This window comes from Micromys minutus, assembly GCF_963924665.1.
Source record: "Micromys minutus genome assembly, chromosome: 9".
NCBI classification, from domain to species: Eukaryota; Metazoa; Chordata; class Mammalia; order Rodentia; family Muridae; genus Micromys; species Micromys minutus.
Genome location: NC_137978.1, coordinates 50,474,830 through 50,491,149, shown reverse-complemented (window position 1 = coordinate 50,491,149; position 16,320 = coordinate 50,474,830). Strand labels below are relative to the sequence as shown.

The 16,320-nt window shown below is 50.3% G+C and overlaps 1 protein-coding gene across 3 annotated transcripts in view; it reads left to right on the top strand.

Moving 5' to 3' along the window:
• Nucleotides 1-16,320, top strand: part of ZBTB40 (zinc finger and BTB domain containing 40) — a 67,551-nt gene that overhangs the window by 45,942 nt on the left and 5,289 nt on the right. For 2 of the 3 annotated variants that reach the window (XR_013975135.1, XM_080921592.1), the window contains 13 exons: nt 794-983; nt 1,196-1,276; nt 2,565-2,701; nt 3,484-3,685; nt 4,205-4,338; nt 5,954-6,122; nt 6,433-6,891; nt 7,547-7,753; nt 10,325-10,489; nt 11,704-11,918; nt 12,863-13,025; nt 13,655-13,741; nt 15,839-16,065. Coding sequence is in view for 2 of the 3 variants with exons in the window: in XM_080921592.1 (XP_080777718.1) it covers nt 794-983; nt 1,196-1,276; nt 2,565-2,701; nt 3,484-3,685; nt 4,205-4,338; nt 5,954-6,122; nt 6,433-6,891; nt 7,547-7,753; nt 10,325-10,489; nt 11,704-11,918; nt 12,863-13,025; nt 13,655-13,741; nt 15,839-16,065 (2,436 nt within the window). In the remaining variant the exon portion in view is untranslated. The remainder of the gene's footprint in view (nt 1-793; nt 984-1,195; nt 1,277-2,564; nt 2,702-3,483; nt 3,686-4,204; nt 4,339-5,953; nt 6,123-6,432; nt 6,892-7,546; nt 7,754-10,324; nt 10,490-11,703; nt 11,919-12,862; nt 13,026-13,654; nt 13,742-15,838; nt 16,066-16,320) is intronic. The other variant, XM_080921591.1, reaches the window with a different exon arrangement.

The window sequence follows — 16,320 nt, the reverse complement described above, 5'->3', positions numbered from 1 at the left end:
CACGATTAGATAAACAAATTCTACAAAGATATAATATAAACATTGTATTCACCAGAAATTAAGTAGTGACTGCTGTAGCTTTGGCCTGAGGCTTTTTCTTGAGCCCAGTGACAGTAGGTACTCTGACCATTAAGAGTTAATAATACAGCACTCTGGACATGGCAGCCTGCCTGGGATGGCTCGGAGATTTTCTTTCTGTCTAGTGCCCTTGGAACCACAAGAGCTGCCAGCCTGAGAACTGGCTGTCATTTACCATATATGTTTGCTCTGGCAAAATATGCCTCTAGATTCTTAAAAGTTGGGGTATGGGGTTGCTGAAGGAAAATGATTTGTAAACGGTAACTCTGTTCTATCACGGTTTATCGAGGATGACTAAACTTACGACCCCAGACATGCAAGAGGAAGTTAAATGTGTGTCTGGGGACAAAAATGATCTGATCTGTATCTCTTGGAACAGCATGAATCTATCCGTGCCTACTGCTTTCTATATAAAGAAAGAAACACCCTGACTGCCAGTTAGTCAGGTTGCAAGAGTCTCCTGTGCCTAACTCAGTTCTTCCTCACTCACTCCTTCCCTCCTTCCCTCCTCTCTGGTACCTGCCAACTACTAGGCAACCTAGGGCAGTCCTTGTAGATCCCACCCCCACCCCAAGCTCCCCTGGCCCACACCAGCAAGAGAACAACTTGGGAGGGCTTGGAGGTGGGCATCCTATAAGGCTGGCTTTTCCGGCAGTGTGTCAGATTCATTTTGAATTGCAGTAACTGGTGTCTGCTTGATTGCATGCCCCTGCAGGTGATTCAGATTTGCTGTGAGGGCAAAACACCCAAGGAGATGATAGAGAATTTGTTGCACAGAGTGACTGAAGAGACCCTGCCTGCCAAGAGTCTGGTAAAACTCCTCCAGGCTGTAAGGACAGCATTCCCAAACCTGGGCCTCCTGCTGGAGAATTTGCAGAAAGTAGTGGCATCACCCGGCACCACAGGTACTAGCTAATTGTTCACTCTCTGGACAGGAGTTGCTTGTACAGAAAATCACAGCTTAAAGCTGCCTTCTGGCCCCATGCTGGGAAGATGAGACATGCTTTACGAAGCAAGCTCACTGTCACAGATCAGTTGGAATCTGAGGACTCTTATCCATTAAGCCCCCTCCTAAGGTCTCTGTGATTCAGATTTATTAATGAGCCTCCTCCTACAGGCCTGGCCAGAGGAGCCTGTGAACCTGAATGGACAGAGGAGCCTAGGAGAGTGTGCATTCCAACAGACAGTGTGGATGGATGTGAGTGGCAAGTTCAAATCCTGATTGCTCCCTTCCCAGCTGTGTGCTACAGTCCCCAGGATTCTCCACCCCACCCCCACCCCCCAGTGTCCCTTAGCTTGAGGGAGTGAGCCTATTTCTGTTCTTAGTCCAGCTAGAACTTCTTCGTCCCTACCCCAGAGCATATATGGCCAAGAGAGCTTTTAGAAAAAGTGGATTTCTGGGACGCAGGAGCTTTTCTCTAGCTTATAATAATACTTAAACACAGAGTGGGGCCGCTTCCAACATAGAGAAGAAAATAGGCTGTTGTCTTACTCCCCAGGTCAGTGCCTCAGTTGCCTTACCCTGCAGTTGTCTGATTGCCTAGTGTGACACTATCAACACATTCTCTTGCATTTCTAAAAGCCCAGTCTCCTGTGAAGGCTGTGCACTTTTCTACCAGAGAGTAGAGCGTGGTGTGTTACATGTGCCTTGATCTGGGCAGATGTGTAACAGGAACACTAGAGGCCACTATGCCACCCGTGTCTGTCTGACTTTAAGCACACAGCTTCATTTTGTGAACCCCATTGTCCCTGAAATGAGTGTAAGAATTGTCAATTTTTTTTTTTTTGTGGCTGTTGTGAAATGATACCCGTTGGACATTTAATGAAGTGCGTGGCACATAGTAGGCCATCAGCAAATATTAGTTGCTGCCTTTACATTCAGTCACATCACCAGGCTCTATAGTGGCGTGGTCCTTTGCCTTCGGGATTTTTTGGGCTTAGTTTCCAAAGGTGGATTTACCTGGTCAAAGAGGAAAATAAAAACATAGCGATATGTAAAGTAAGGGGCATGCAGATTGCCTGTACTTCCTTTACCTCTAGGAAATCCTACTTAAGAAAGTAGCTGACAGATGGGCTCAGGGTTATCTGAAGAGCCTGCACTCATCTTCCCGGCACTACCTTGACCGGTGACTGCTGGTGTTTGGGATCCCACATGGATCCTTTACCCTGGGCATTGTGAAGAACACAATCTGTACATCAGAGCCTCTTACAAACCCAGCATCCTCATTACCCGCCTGCTAGGCAGTCACTGCCTTCTCCCAGCCTCTAGCCTGTTTGTATGACCCTGAAGCGCTGGTGACTCTGTGTAAACAGAGGAAATCTGAACCCTGGGTGTGCAGCCCCAGGCTGGCCACAGGACTCTACTCCTCAGGATAAGCAGTTCATGGCTGCTGTTCTTTCTCACTTGTCTGTGACTCTTGTCTTCTTAGAAGGCCCTGGCTGCCTTTGGTGCATCAAGCATTATTGTTCCAATGCTGTCCTTACAGCCTTCCCTAACCCTGATGCTTACGGAGCCGAGCTGTTGAGAAAGTACCATGAAAACCTGTCTGAGATTCTCATAGACAACCAGGTGCTGCTAAAGCTGATCTCACGAGTGAAGAGCTTAGCCCCTGGAGACAGAGAGGTGAGCAGCAGGGTGCGGGGCTAGGAGGGAAAATACGACTATGTATAAACATTCATTTCCATTTTCTATAAATACATATACACAGCTATGTTGGGAAATGCCAAGAAGGAGAACTAGAAGGTGACTCCTTTTCTAAGGGAAAGTGCCAAATACAATAGATGCAGCTTCTTATTTTAAGTTTTATTTACTTTGTAGAGTGAACAGATTGCAGGAGTCAGTTCTCTCCTACTGGGTGAGTTATAGGGATCAAACTGAAGTCTTTAGACTTGGTGGCCAGCTCCATTGCTACCGCAGACATCTCACTGGCCTACATAGTTGCCATTTCTGTAGTCATAAAGAAAGGCAACCGTGAGAAAGAATGAAGAACTTTGTTACAAATAAGAAATGTTTCTATATCCCTGTTTGGTAACAGATCTATAATTCCCATCACTAAGGAGACTAAGGGAAGAGGAGTATGAAGTCAGTGCCAACCTGAGACGTACAGGGAAATCCCCCCTGAAAACCAAACCATATACAATCACCACACACACACACACACATACACACACACACACACACCATTCAGCTAAAATTATTTTGTGTGAGTATATGTTAAAAGTCACACCAAGGGCATGATGTATGTTAAATAAGCTTCTTACTACTCTGCTGTTTCCGACTCCCTACCCGAGCCCTTACACACACAGTACATTTGATTTGAAAAGCCCTTCACTCCCAGAACAGACCTGTTTTCCTACCAGCTCAGGGTCAGTCTTTTACACCCACATTTGTGCTCCATCTTGAAGGTTATGCAGACCCTCGTGAAACAGGACTCTGGCTCGGGTGGCTTCAGTTCCCTCATGTCAGCAGCTCTGGAAAGGCAGACACTCTCTGCAGCAGCCATTTGGCAAGTGCTGCTAACAGCCCAAGAGACTGAGACCTGCCCACTGAACCTGCTCTTGGAGGAAGTAGGAAGGGAGGCTGGCGCTGGGGCTTTCTTCCGGGCAGGTGAGTTGTCTTCCCTCTGCCTTGTTGCCCCTATAGAGACAAATGTCGACCCCTAGGAGGAAGAGGACTCTTATGGTTGCCACCTGTGTCCCTCCCCTCAGTAGCAACGGCAAGTAAGTTTCCGTGTTTTCCTACACAGTGGGTTGACCATAGGTGACCAAGGTGCTGTGTGTTTGAGGAAGGCAGGAAGAAAGGATTTTGAGTGTGTTCAGAAAAGTGGCATTTGAAGAGCTAGACAGGGAGTCTTGACTGAAACATGGCACAGCGTCCACATGCACAGAATCATCAGGAGGTGCATGCATGCAGGCTTGTGCTCAAAGGAAAAGCAAGGCGAGCAGTTGTGTTCAGGGATGTGGGTGCTGCCATCTATCACTGTGTGTCACTATGTCACTGTGCAATGCTGGCAGCCACCCTGCTCAAGGGAAGAGACAGATGGGCTGTGCTTGTAAAGAGTAGATTAGAGAGGTGAGGGCAGGAATAGTGCCCATGGATTGACTGTCCAGTTTCCCTTTCTGTCAGTGACTGCCCCAGAGAGCACGGTGTTGGAAACCATCCTGAGGCACAGCAAGCTGGTCCGGGAGGCCATCCTACAGACGGTGGGGCGTGAACTCCTTTCTTCAGAGGAAGAACACCTGGCAGAGACCGTGAGAGAGGTGGGCAGTGGAGGAGAGCTGGAGGTTTGTGGGACATGGAGCTCTGTAGAACTTTGCAGGGTGGGTGTCTGGCACTGCACTGCCTTCCTTCCCTGCAGCATGCCTACTGCATGCCAAGTGTGTTACTAGCTCTTCAGGACACCTTTGCTAAGTGGCAGGTGATGTCACCTTACAGAAGAGCTCAGGCTTGCACTGTTGTCTTGCCTTCTGGGATACTGGCGAGTAAGCGGAGGACAGTGTCCAACCCCAGTGGGCACATTTTAGAGTGGCTGAGGCAGTTGAAATGGAGACTGTTGTCTACTGTGCTCTCACAAGCAGCTGGTCTTAGATGCAGGAAGTTGGTCTTAATGTGTGTTTTCTTCTACTTCTTAAAAGAGCCAAGACAAACATAGAACAAAGCTCTTCCCATGTGGGGTAGCAAATAGTGCTAGCTCCTTTTCTGTGAGGCATCTCAAACTGACCAGCATCCCAGAAAATCTAGATGGGGGCTGAGGAAGACTAAGAGATGACCAAACACTGACATGTACATCTGGAACAGGGAAGGATAATAAAGGAACATAAAGTTAAACCGCAGATGTACCTGGAGTGTCCTTTTCATCCACAGAGACAGAAGGGCAAGTTTCTAACTATCCCCACTGGCGACAGCCCCGCCTCAGTCTGCCTCTCAGACGGGAAGAAGGCGGCACACGCTCTCACAGAGCTCCAGAGGCAAGGCTCATCTGCCCGCCTCTCTCCAGAGTGCCACACACTTCAGATCTGGGGCCTCTACAGTTGATCGTTTTAGCCTCACTAATTAGTCTCCTGCCTGCCTTCAGGGACGTCAGGTTTATTTAGATAGACTTGAAAAGAGCGAAAGTAAAATGTCTTCCGCAGTGAAAGTTCCATGTGGCCATCTGTGATGGTCTTGCTTTATTTTCTCAGTGTGCTGACTCTGCCCATCGCTCGAGCACTCTGAAAGAGGACAGCCTTTGAAATCATTTTTCTGGCTTCTTTAAAGCCCCTATTTGAACCTGCTTTTAAAACACTGAGTTTTTTTATGAAAGAAAATGATGTTTAAAAGGGTGCATCTAAGTGTCTAAGAATATGAAGCCAGTCTTCATGTAGAATTACTTCTAGACATGGAGACAATTATATATTATGAAAAATTATCTTGATCTCTGCAGAAGCAGCTGCTGTCAAATACTGTAGCTAGCTCATCTCCTCTGTGCTAACTTCTCAAGTCCTATACTGCTCCCCATAGGGTCCCTGTGCTCACTTCTGGAATCTTACAACCCCTCCCCCTTCCTGGGCTCAATTCCAGAATTCTATATACCCCACCCCCAACCCCCAGGCTTTCTGTGCTCAGATCTAGAAAGGATTTTTTTGGGGGGTGCCTGGTGCTGAGACACAGTTCTTACAGGAAACACGGATGCCTCTGTTTGTTCTCTCTGCATGTCTTGGTATTTACTTATTTTCTTACCCTCTGGAAAACAGGGTTTTCCACATGTCTCATAGAGAAATATAAACCACCTAAAGATGGCGCTATGTCTTCTAGAATTCAGTTTTTCTGCCCTAATGTTGAAGATCAGGGAGAAAATGTAATGTTAGCACAGCTTGGTGTCTGGTTTTCATTTAGATGCTGAGCATATCCTCCGAGACGGTGAGCTCTGAAGCCTCCCTGAGAGTGGTGCTGGGCAGAGCCATGGAGAAATCTGTCTCAGCCTCTGTGATCTGTCACCTCCTGTGCAGTGTCCACAAGTCTTTCCCTGGCCTGCAGCCCCTCATGCAGGAGCTGGCACATGTTGGTAAGGAACAGGGTTTGAGGGCCTACGAAGCCCTGGGCACGTTCTATCTTGAGGAGAAGAAACAGTTGCTGTAAGAGGATGTCGTGCTTCAGGATATTTGCTCCTTTTATGTGCTCTTGGTACCTAACAGGCAGGAGCGCAGGTGTGACACGGTGCTATTTGTGTTTAGTGGGGAGTAAAGATGACAGCTATATTACTTCCGAGTTTCCTGAGGAGCCAGTTAATCTTAGTCTCCTGTAAGAGTGTGTTCGAGAAGTTGCAAAGCATAATAGAAGCCGAGTCTTGGAGCCATGAGTCTTCTCCTGTGCAGGTTTCCTTACCAAAGAAAATGGAGAGAGGTGGAAGGTGACGGATGGGCTTCACCCTGGAGCCAAGGACAAAGCAGAGGAAGCAGCCAAGGCAGCCAGAGAAGACTGCCAGGCCATGGAACAAAAGGAGCAGGGGGAGCCTGGACCCGTGCCAGAGCAACAGGAGAAAGACACTTCTGCCTCCCCAGACTCTGCCAAGAAGAGCTTCGTCTGCAAAGCCTGTGACAAGAGCTTCCATTTCTACTGCCGTCTGAAGGTGCACATGAAACGCTGCCGGGTGGCCAAGAGCAAGCAGGTGCAGAGTAATGGCGGCAGTGAGACCAAGGACTCAGAGAAGGAGCTGGAGAAGCAGCAGCCAGAGGCCCGCAGCGCTAGCGGAGGGCCTGATGCTCCCAAGAAGAAGAAGAAGCGGCTGCCAGTGACATGTGACCTCTGCGGAAGAGAGTTTGCCCATGCCTCAGGTGTGTCAGATGCTGTCGCTCGGTTCCATCCCGGCATGTACATGGGTGCAGATGGCTTCAGCACTAGGACAGGTTCGCAGAGGGCGTGATGGTCTCCTAGAACTTTGCTCTCCCAACTGTAGGGAGGTTCCTCAGCACACCTGTACTGTTAGGAAGTGTGAAGATAGAAGACCTAAGTGCTTAGCACCGCACCCACACACCAGCAATTATAATAATTGAGCCAGATGTTTAACATCTGACCTGTGGGTACCTACATCCCATTTACTTATTGATAAACTTACTGATATGGAAACCCCAGAGCATTACATCAGAATCATTCATTTCCTTGCCTCAGATGTCAGGTAAACCTAATGAAACTTAAAAAGTGAGTTTTGTTTCCCATTTGTGAGTGGAAAGTCCTTTAAGAGAGGGGTGATGGGGAAGATAGGTTTAAAAATCTCTCTGCCAGATTCAGCCAGGAGTGAGGCTAAGATGACTGGGAATCGGGAAGTGGATCAATGGCGTGTGAGTGTCATGGCAGGCCATGAGTCTGGGGTAGCCTGGTCTTCTCTGGCTGAAGCATGAGGCTGGCGAGTGCAGCTTGTTTGGGCATCCTCCTGCTGGCTTCCTCACGCTGACTGCAGTGTCTCTTCTGGGCCTTGGTACCCCTACCTAGGCATGCAGTACCACAAGCTGACCGAGCACTTCGACGAGAAACCGTTCTCCTGTGAGGAATGTGGGGCCAAGTTTGCAGCCAACTCCACCCTAAAGAACCACCTGCGCCTTCACACCGGGGACCGCCCGTTCATGTGCAAGCACTGCCTCATGACCTTCACACAGGCCTCGGCCCTGGCCTACCACACCAAGAAGAAGCATTCAGAAGGTGAGGGACACCCCTCCTTTCCCTTCAGAGTGCCACTGGGGGAGCTGAGGCAGGTAGGTAGGTAAAGGCAGAAGTAGCCATGTTTGCACAGGCTGTAAAAGCTTTCCCTGAGCTCCTAGAGAACAGGCTGGGACAGCGCTAGGACATTGTGGTCAGAGTTATGTACAGCCAGGAATTGTTTGCACTTAGGATAGAGTAGCAGGAGAAAGTCCTGATGGAGTACTTCTGTGGGTCTGGAGGGTGGGGGAGGGGGAGGGCAGAGACAGGTGGATTGCTGTCCGTGCATCCCAGGGAAGCATTCCAGGATGGTGGAGGAGACCGTGGTGGGGCCTAGTGCAGTGACATTGGATAAGAGCTCGGAGCTCCTGGGTGTGAGTAGCCATACCTCCACTGCCTTATCTGGTTGGGATCTGTGACTCACAGCCTCTGTCTCAGGCTCCCCTTTACTTTTAAAGCAAACCTGGGCATGCCATGCCTCTGCTCAACATCACAGTGGCTTTTTATCCACAATGGGCAATGTGAGTCCTGCAGCCTGCCCTGACAGTACTCTGCTGTCTGCTTTCTTCTCCCCTGTCCACTCATGCTCTTCTTCATGCACTGGGTCCGTGTCAGGCCTCAGGCTGTTCCTCCAGGATTCCTCCAGGGCTTCTGAGCTGCCCCCTTTCTGGGGCTCCTCTCTTTAGACTCTGCTTCTCTTCCCTGCCCCCAGCTCGCATTCTTTGTTGGTTCTTTGGCCTTCTTAGTGGAAACTGCCTTCACCTGTTTCTTTACTTTTCTCCACATGTGTACCATGTGCCAGGCATCTGCATTGTGGTTCATTCGCCCTGGTCAGTGGCCCATTAGAGCACAGGCTCTGGGAAGACGGAGCTGCTAGTCTCTCAGGGAACTCGGAACAGCGCATGGCAACAGAAGGCCTTCAAGAAACGCTTGCCAGGCAGTGGTGGCACAAGCCTTTAATCCCACCACTCAAAAGTCTGAGGCAAGCAGAACTCTGAGTTTGAGACTAGCCTGGTCTACCAAGTGAGTTCCAGGACAACCAGGGCTACACAGAGAAACCCTGTCTCAAAAATCCTAAAGAAAAGGAAAGAAGACTGACTTGCTGAGTGGTCCTGGGTGGTCTCGCCGACAGATGGTTGGAAACACTCTTGCCCCGTCTCTGTGGCACTTAGATTTCAGTGGCAAGATGGACAGCAAATGTGTGACAGAAATGGAGAGAGAGCATTGTATGGTGGAAACTAACAGTGGGGAGCAATGAGGAAGAACGGGGCTGGGGTGTGCTGTTCACACCAGGAGGGATACCCTCAGAGAGATGAGCAGTCCAGTCAGAAGAGCCATGCTCGTCCTTAGTGCAAGTGAGCTTTGGACCACAGAGAGCTGTGTTCACTAGGGAGGCAGTCTTCAGACAGCAGTCAAAAGTGAAGACTTCCAGGGTTTTCTTAGAAGCCAAAGAAAGAACTTTGGTTTTCTCTTCTGTCCTCATGAATTACCAAAAATAATAACTTAAAATAGCACATATTGTTAACACCAGAGAGTTAGAACTTATTTTGACAAGGGTCCTAAAAACTAAAGGTTTCATCTAGGATGGATTCATCAGACTCAGTTCCTGACCTGTGCAGCTTCTAGGTACTGCCTTGACCCTGGGCCACATCATTCTAGCCTCTGTACCTATTGCAGGCCTCCTCCTTGAACTCTGTCCCCCTCATAGCTGGGAGTCCTCTGGGCCACCTGGATAGACTAGCACAGTCTGTCATCAGAAGACATTTGACTCAGCCACAGCAGTGACTTATAAGGGGACAGTAATAGTTCCCCGTGTGTATGTTTGCGTGCATGCGTATGCATGTACAGAATCTTACTTCAGAGCCTGGTCAGTGAAAAGATGAGGATGAGGCTACCTGCTCTAGCTGGGCTGCGGCCTACCATTGGGCTTGCTGATCTTGACCCTTTCCTGCCAATGGTGACTTCCTGGCCTCGGAGGAGCTGGGGGTCTGGTGGCAGATGCTGTTTTTCCAGGCTGCCTTGTTTTCTAACTCTGGTCATGCTCTGGAGCCCATGGGAAGTGCAGGAATTGAGGGCTAGGTCACTGCAGTGGGTCACTGAAAGGTTCTGTCCCTCAGAATCCCTAGCTCATCCTTGTAGTAGTGGGAAACCACACTGGGTATTTGGTTGCCATTTGCTTTGCTGTCGTGAGATAGGGTCTCCCATAGCCTAGGCTGTTTTGCAAGGAGAACAAACTGTGTTTTGCAAGATCTAAGTCACATTTCTGAGCAGAAGGACCTTTCTGTTGCTGGAAGTGGAAGGGTGGCTCTTCTTCTGTATGGAAGCCTGATAAACAGTCAGGTTCTCTTGGAGACAGGAGCTTTGTTCCCGTCCAGTTGTGCTCACCCACAGTGTGATGGGCTGTGTTTGTGAGGTATGCGTGTTTGATGAGGTACCTCAGACTTATCCCACATTGCCTGAGGTAATGTCACCTGCCAGTGACATTTCTCTGGTGTGTGCTTTCATGTTGGCTCTGTTTGCAGGAATGCCTTCCAAGTTCAGTGCGTGTTCTTACTCGCTCATGTGCGTTTGCAGGGAAAATGTACGCGTGTCAGTACTGTGATGCTGTGTTCGCCCAGTCAATCGAGCTGTCCCGGCACGTGAGGACCCACACAGGGGACAAGCCGTATGTCTGTAGGGACTGTGGAAAGGGCTTCCGGCAAGCCAACGGCCTCTCCATCCACCTGCACACCTTTCACAGTACGTACTGCAACCGCCATTCAAGGTGTCTACAGCTCTTGTCAGTCACTCAGCAAAGACTTCACTGAGCTCCTGTGTGTTCAACATGTGATAAGACTCCTGGGTCATGTCCTCCAGGAGTTAGCAAGACTGTCTAGAACTCCTGCCACTGTGGACCTCTAATAATTGGGGTTTGACTCAGACACAGTGCCAGTGTCTAAGGTCTTTTCAACCTTGGGAGGTGACAACATTCTACTGTTGCCTTTCCCCAGCAGCAGGGCTATCAGAAAAGGGGAACACTTGCTCTTCAGACTAAATCTCTCACACCCTAGACTGCACCATTCACACCAGCCCCAAGTCTGCTCTCACCTGACCACAGTGTTGCCAGTAGAAACTGTATCAAAGTGTCTTAAAAAACTAATTCCCAGGGGAATTAGCCAGTGTTTCTGGAGGCTGCTGCTGGGCAGGATTCCTAAGTAAACAGTTACTGTACACACAGGTTTATGCTTTGGACCCTTCTTACAGTAAAAAGACTGATGTTTTCTGTCATCTGGATGGCACAGGTGTATCCATTAGCAGTTCTTACTTCTGAGGTTGTACTGAGGAATTGGCATGTCCACGGGCGTAGGTGAGACCTCTTCCCAGGGATTCCAGTGAGATCCTTAAATACGGTGTTGGTTGTTCTCTAAACCTTGACTTTTCTAATCTTAAAGTAAGACTCACACTAGAGCCTCCTCCGCCAGGCTGTGAGAGGGCCAACACATACGGTTCCTGAACACATCTGCCCAATCTTCACCAGGAGTTTCTGCAAAAGCTTTACTGTTGGGTCTCAAGTGAGGGCCAAAGAAATGTCCTACTGCCTTTGGCAGGAGACACAGTGACACTCCACAGGGTATGTTTGGAAATGGAAGACCCAGACATGTCACTACACACAGGAGGAAGCATGATACTCCCAGTAGAGTGGAGTGTGACATGTAAGACAGGAAGGAAGCGGGACAGAGGTGAGCAGTTTGATGCTGCGGAGATGGTGAGTCTAGAGGCTTGGAGGAGCCCTGCCTTCCTGGGCGTAGGGAGTAGAGCCACATAGTTGCCACATTGACTTGGGGGTCCTTGGACTCTGGCCCACAAGAAGTCTGAACAGCCTTCTGTCTTGCTGTGTGAGGTGGGGCATGTCACTGACTGCTGCTGTCTGTTGTCTCCCTCTGCCCCGCCCCCCATGCCCTGCCTGGAAGCAGACATAGAAGATCCTTATGATTGCAAGAAATGCAGGATGAGCTTCTCCACACTGCAGGACCACCGGAAGCACATCCATGAGGTGCACTCCAAGGAGTACCACCCCTGCCCCACATGTGGGAAGATCTTCAGCGCCCCTTCCATGCTGGAGCGGCACATGGTGACCCACGTTGGAGGGAAGCCCTTTAGCTGTGGGATCTGCAACAAGGCCTATCAGGTGAGCCTGGCCATCAGGACCACGGGCTGCATCCCTGCCTTACTCCCCATTCATTGTCTTTTGTTGCCCACACGTTGTCCAAGCTTATCTCCAGGATGTGACAGATAATTTGACTCTGAGAAAGTATGGGCTGAAGGTGTACTTGGTGAATACAAACTTAGCATCCTTGAGGCCCTGGTTACATCCCCAGCAGACAGGAAGCGTTGATTGGCAGAAGGTTCCAGCCTCACTGTGATCACTGTTGGTTTTCTCCTTCAGTGCTCCCACTCTGGACAGCCGACTCCAGGCGTGAAGCACAGGGAGTGGAGGGGATTGGGAAGCCCGCCCAGGCTTGCTGTGCTCAGCATGCCCGTTGCTCACTGTTTGCCTCTCAGGGAAGAGTGTGGGTTCTTTTACTTTGGAGATCAGTGTGTAGTTAAAGTGAACCAACACAGAGGTCCAGAAGTAAGCCATACTTGTCGGAAACTGGTCATAAAGAGCAACATCTCATACTTATGACTGAGGTATAGGCAGAGCAACCACTTATGTAGAAACGGAGGGTCGCTCTGCCAGGCCTCATGCTGTGATAGGGTAACTGGGTGTGATCCCTAGGAGACTGATGACATGGAGAAAGATGCTCCCAGTGCACTTGTAGAGCTGGGGCTCAGCAGCACTGAGATCCGGCCTATTGAGCAGAACACACACATGCTCCAGTCAGGCTTCCTAGTCTGGCCTTTCGCTACTGTGGCTCTGGGCAGTCTGCCTCACCAGGAAGACCTTTACATCCCCTCCTAAGCTTGTGAGTGAGGGCCTACCGAAGGGTCTACTGAGTGCTGCTTGTAGTGGCTTCTCCACCAACTCCAGCCTCTGGCGCTCATCATGAGTTTAGGTCCATGAGCTCATCTCAGAACTGTTTCTTGTTACTGGAACTTTCTAGAGCCTAACATTTGCCAAATGCCTTACAGCAACTGTCTGGTTTGTGGTACCACAATCGGACGCACCACCCAGATGTGTTCGCTGCCCAGAACCATAGGTCACCCAAGTTCTCATCGCTGCAGTGCAGCTCCTGTGACAAGACCTTTTCCAACACCATTGAACACAAGAAGCACATCAAAACAGAACATGCAGGTGATGCTGGGGTGCGGCTGAGGGTGGGGGGAACTCGCTGTCCTCGATGCTGGCACTGTAGCAGTTGCCTCGCTCTTCCATAGCATACCAGAGAAGGCCACGCCTGTCCACCAGGAGCAGAAGCTGAAGTCTTGGCAATTCTCAGGCCCCTTAGCATAAAGCAGTGGAAGCTAGCCCTCAGGAGACCCAGCCAGTACCTGAAAAAAAAAGGGGTGTCGGTTTCATGGCATAGAGGTCCAGGTGGGAATCTTGGCTCCAGAACTTAGCAGCCGCATGACCTTGGCAGGTGACATCTCTTGTCGGAGCCTGTTTTCTTCTCTTCAGAATGGAAGTTATTAATACCTCCCTGGCAGGTACATTTGGGGATAATCGCAGCAGCTGTCACTCACAGAGCATTTCCTATGTGCAGGGCACCAGCCAAGCACTCCGTGTATGTCATTGCGCGAGTCTCACACCTCCTTTTGCATCTACACAGTCTGGGCCACAGCCATGCTCTTTACCAGCAGGTTACACAGATCTCTGCAGACACAGGCTCCTAACTCAGCAGATGCTCTGTGGGGCGAGGGTCCTCACCCTCCCTGGCCCCTCCAGCTGAGGCAGAGCCACCCTTTGTCTTCTCACCCTCACAGATCTGAAGTTCCATGAGTGCGACCAGTGTAAGGAGCTCTTCCCCACACCAGCGCTGCTGCAGGTTCACATCAAATGCCAGCATTCAGGTCAGTGGCCCTCAGCACGCCCCTGAGCTCAGCAGTGGGCCATGAGTCGTGGTTCCACCGTTCACGGCTGTGTAGTGCAGCCTGAGTCCCTTCACTGGCCTGTCCTCCATCTCATCTGGAAGGTGGCACATTAGTACCAAGCGTACAGGAGGCCATGAAGACCTGAGGCCTGGCCCTGTACACAGCTAAGCAGCCCTGTGTGCGCCAAGGCCACCATTGCTGCTGCTCCTATCGACAGACAGTGAACCTTTTTAAAATCGGTTCTTTATAAACGTCACGTTATTCACCCCAACCCCACTCATCCCCCTGTCCTCTGGTATCTGCCCTTCCACCCTTGCAACCTCTCCCACAATAGACAAAAAGAATCTTGTGGAAGGTATAGTGTGTCACAGTGGATCCGACAGTACACCCTCTTGAAGTGTGTACACTTCCTTGTTTACAAATGCTCATTGCAATGATTCTTTGGTCTGGTATGAAGGCTCTGGCTTCTGCTACACCAATACTGGGTCCTCACAGGGACCCTTCTCGGATCTCCTGCTGTTGTCCTGCAGCTTTGATCTGTAGGTCCAGCCCCTTCGTGTGCTTCAGCAGTTTCATCAGTGGGGTGGATGTTGGGGTGGGTGAACTCAAAACCCTGGATCTGGGCCTGAGGTAACTGAGGCCACCAGTTTTTCTGCACCCAGTCCACCTGGGGTGAGCGCTTCTGACCAGCTGGGGGTTGGAGGGCATGGGAGATGAGTGACAGGGGCTCTCCCATGCTCATACCTCACAGTGGGCTCACCCACAACTCCCATAACTAGGACAAAATCTACTGTGCTTCCTGGCTGTTGTGCAGTCCCACTGTCAGAGTAAGTACTGCAATTGACTAGGGGTGGGGTCAGCTCTCTTGCTCTCATGACCCCAGGGTCAGCTGTCCCATAATGCCCAGGGAAGGGATAGGACTAGTTCTGCACAACCCTCAGACATCAGCATGTCCCCGGGCAGCTGACTAGACCAGGGACTTCTGCCTGGCCTTTGATGGTAACTGACACCTGCTACTGCAGGGCCAGGAACCCAGACATGGCTCCTGGTGGCAGCACAGGCCAGGACCCCATTGTTCCAGGTGGCATCACCAGCTCCTCACATCAAGCTGTCCTCACTCCCCTCTGATCTCTAGTTCTGCCTCTCCTCACTGTGCACACATCTTCTGTTTTTTTACTCTCCCAGTTCTCCACCACTCACTTGCTCTTCCTACTGATTAGTCTTAATTGATACTGATTTTATCATATCACTTACTCGAAGAAAATAGGAAATAAATTAAGGAAGACTTGAGCTTCCCAGAGGAGCCTTTGGTCCTTTCCCTGTGTTACCATCAGAGCATCAGTACAGCACAAGTTGTAGGCTTCCATCAAAGGACAGGAAGCCTTTGGTTTGGTTTCCTGAACACCTTATAAAACTGGGCTGCTTTTGGTTCCCAGTCTTGGAATGTAGCCAGTGCTTCGTTTGCTTTCTCCCCCTTAGCCCACATAAACCCTGGGAGGTGAAAGTGTGCCCCATCCTGTCTAGAGATACCGCATCCTAAGCCGTAGACTCTGACCTGCAAGGCTTGATGCTCTACAAGACTTGACGTTTGTGTATCCACAGTCACTGATAACAGCTCCTGATTGCAGTCTAACCTGTAGCCCTCATGTGCCATTGATCCCATTCAAAAGTCCTAAGAAGTGCTTCCTTTTAAAAAAAAGAAGAGCGCTCCTTGAGGCCAAGAATATGCCTCAGTTGTAGGCTGCTTGCCTAGCAAGTTCAGTTCCCAGCATGGAAAAATGTGCTTCTTGGACAGAAGAAGTACAGTCCCATTTGCAGGCTGTCTGCTGTTGAGTGAACAGCGGCCAGCAGTGCAGGTGACTCAGACGTGATCCCCTGCAGATGGCACTGTGGCCAGAGGGCCCATAGCCTGCTCTGTACCTGCAGCTTCATAATGGGGAGAAGAGAGTGTGAACTTCACGTCTCAGGAGCTCTGACTGTGCCTCTGCTCCCTTGACCTCACTGTGCCTGCCTCTGCCTCCCCTGCTCTGGGCAATCATTCCTCTACAGCTAAATGATGTCTTCTGCCTCCTTCAGGGTCCCAGCCATTCCGGTGCTTGTACTGTGCAGCCACTTTCCGCTTCCCTGGAGCACTGCAGCACCACGTCACCACAGAGCACTTCAGGCAGTCAGAAAGCACCTTCCCCTGTGAGCTCTGTGGCGAGCTCTTCACTTCCCAGGCCCAGCTTGATGGCCACTTGGAGTCTGAGCACCCAAAGGTGACAGGCACTGAGACCCAGGCAGCTGCCTCTCGCATGGTACAGGTGAGTCTGGGGCCATTGGATGCACAGGATTTGAGCTCAAGGTTCTGGGGGCTTTGCTAAGGCACTTGGTCCCAACATCCAGTCCTGCTCTGTGGGGCTCTCGAAGGCTCTTACATGATGCTTTCCTGACCATTGAGACTCCAGACACCAGGAAACTCTAGTCTGCACCTAGGTGGACAGAACCTCGAACAGGAATTAGCCAAAGTAGAACACCAGTTTCTTGCCAACTCACACAGTTCCTGCCTCTGAGAAGCA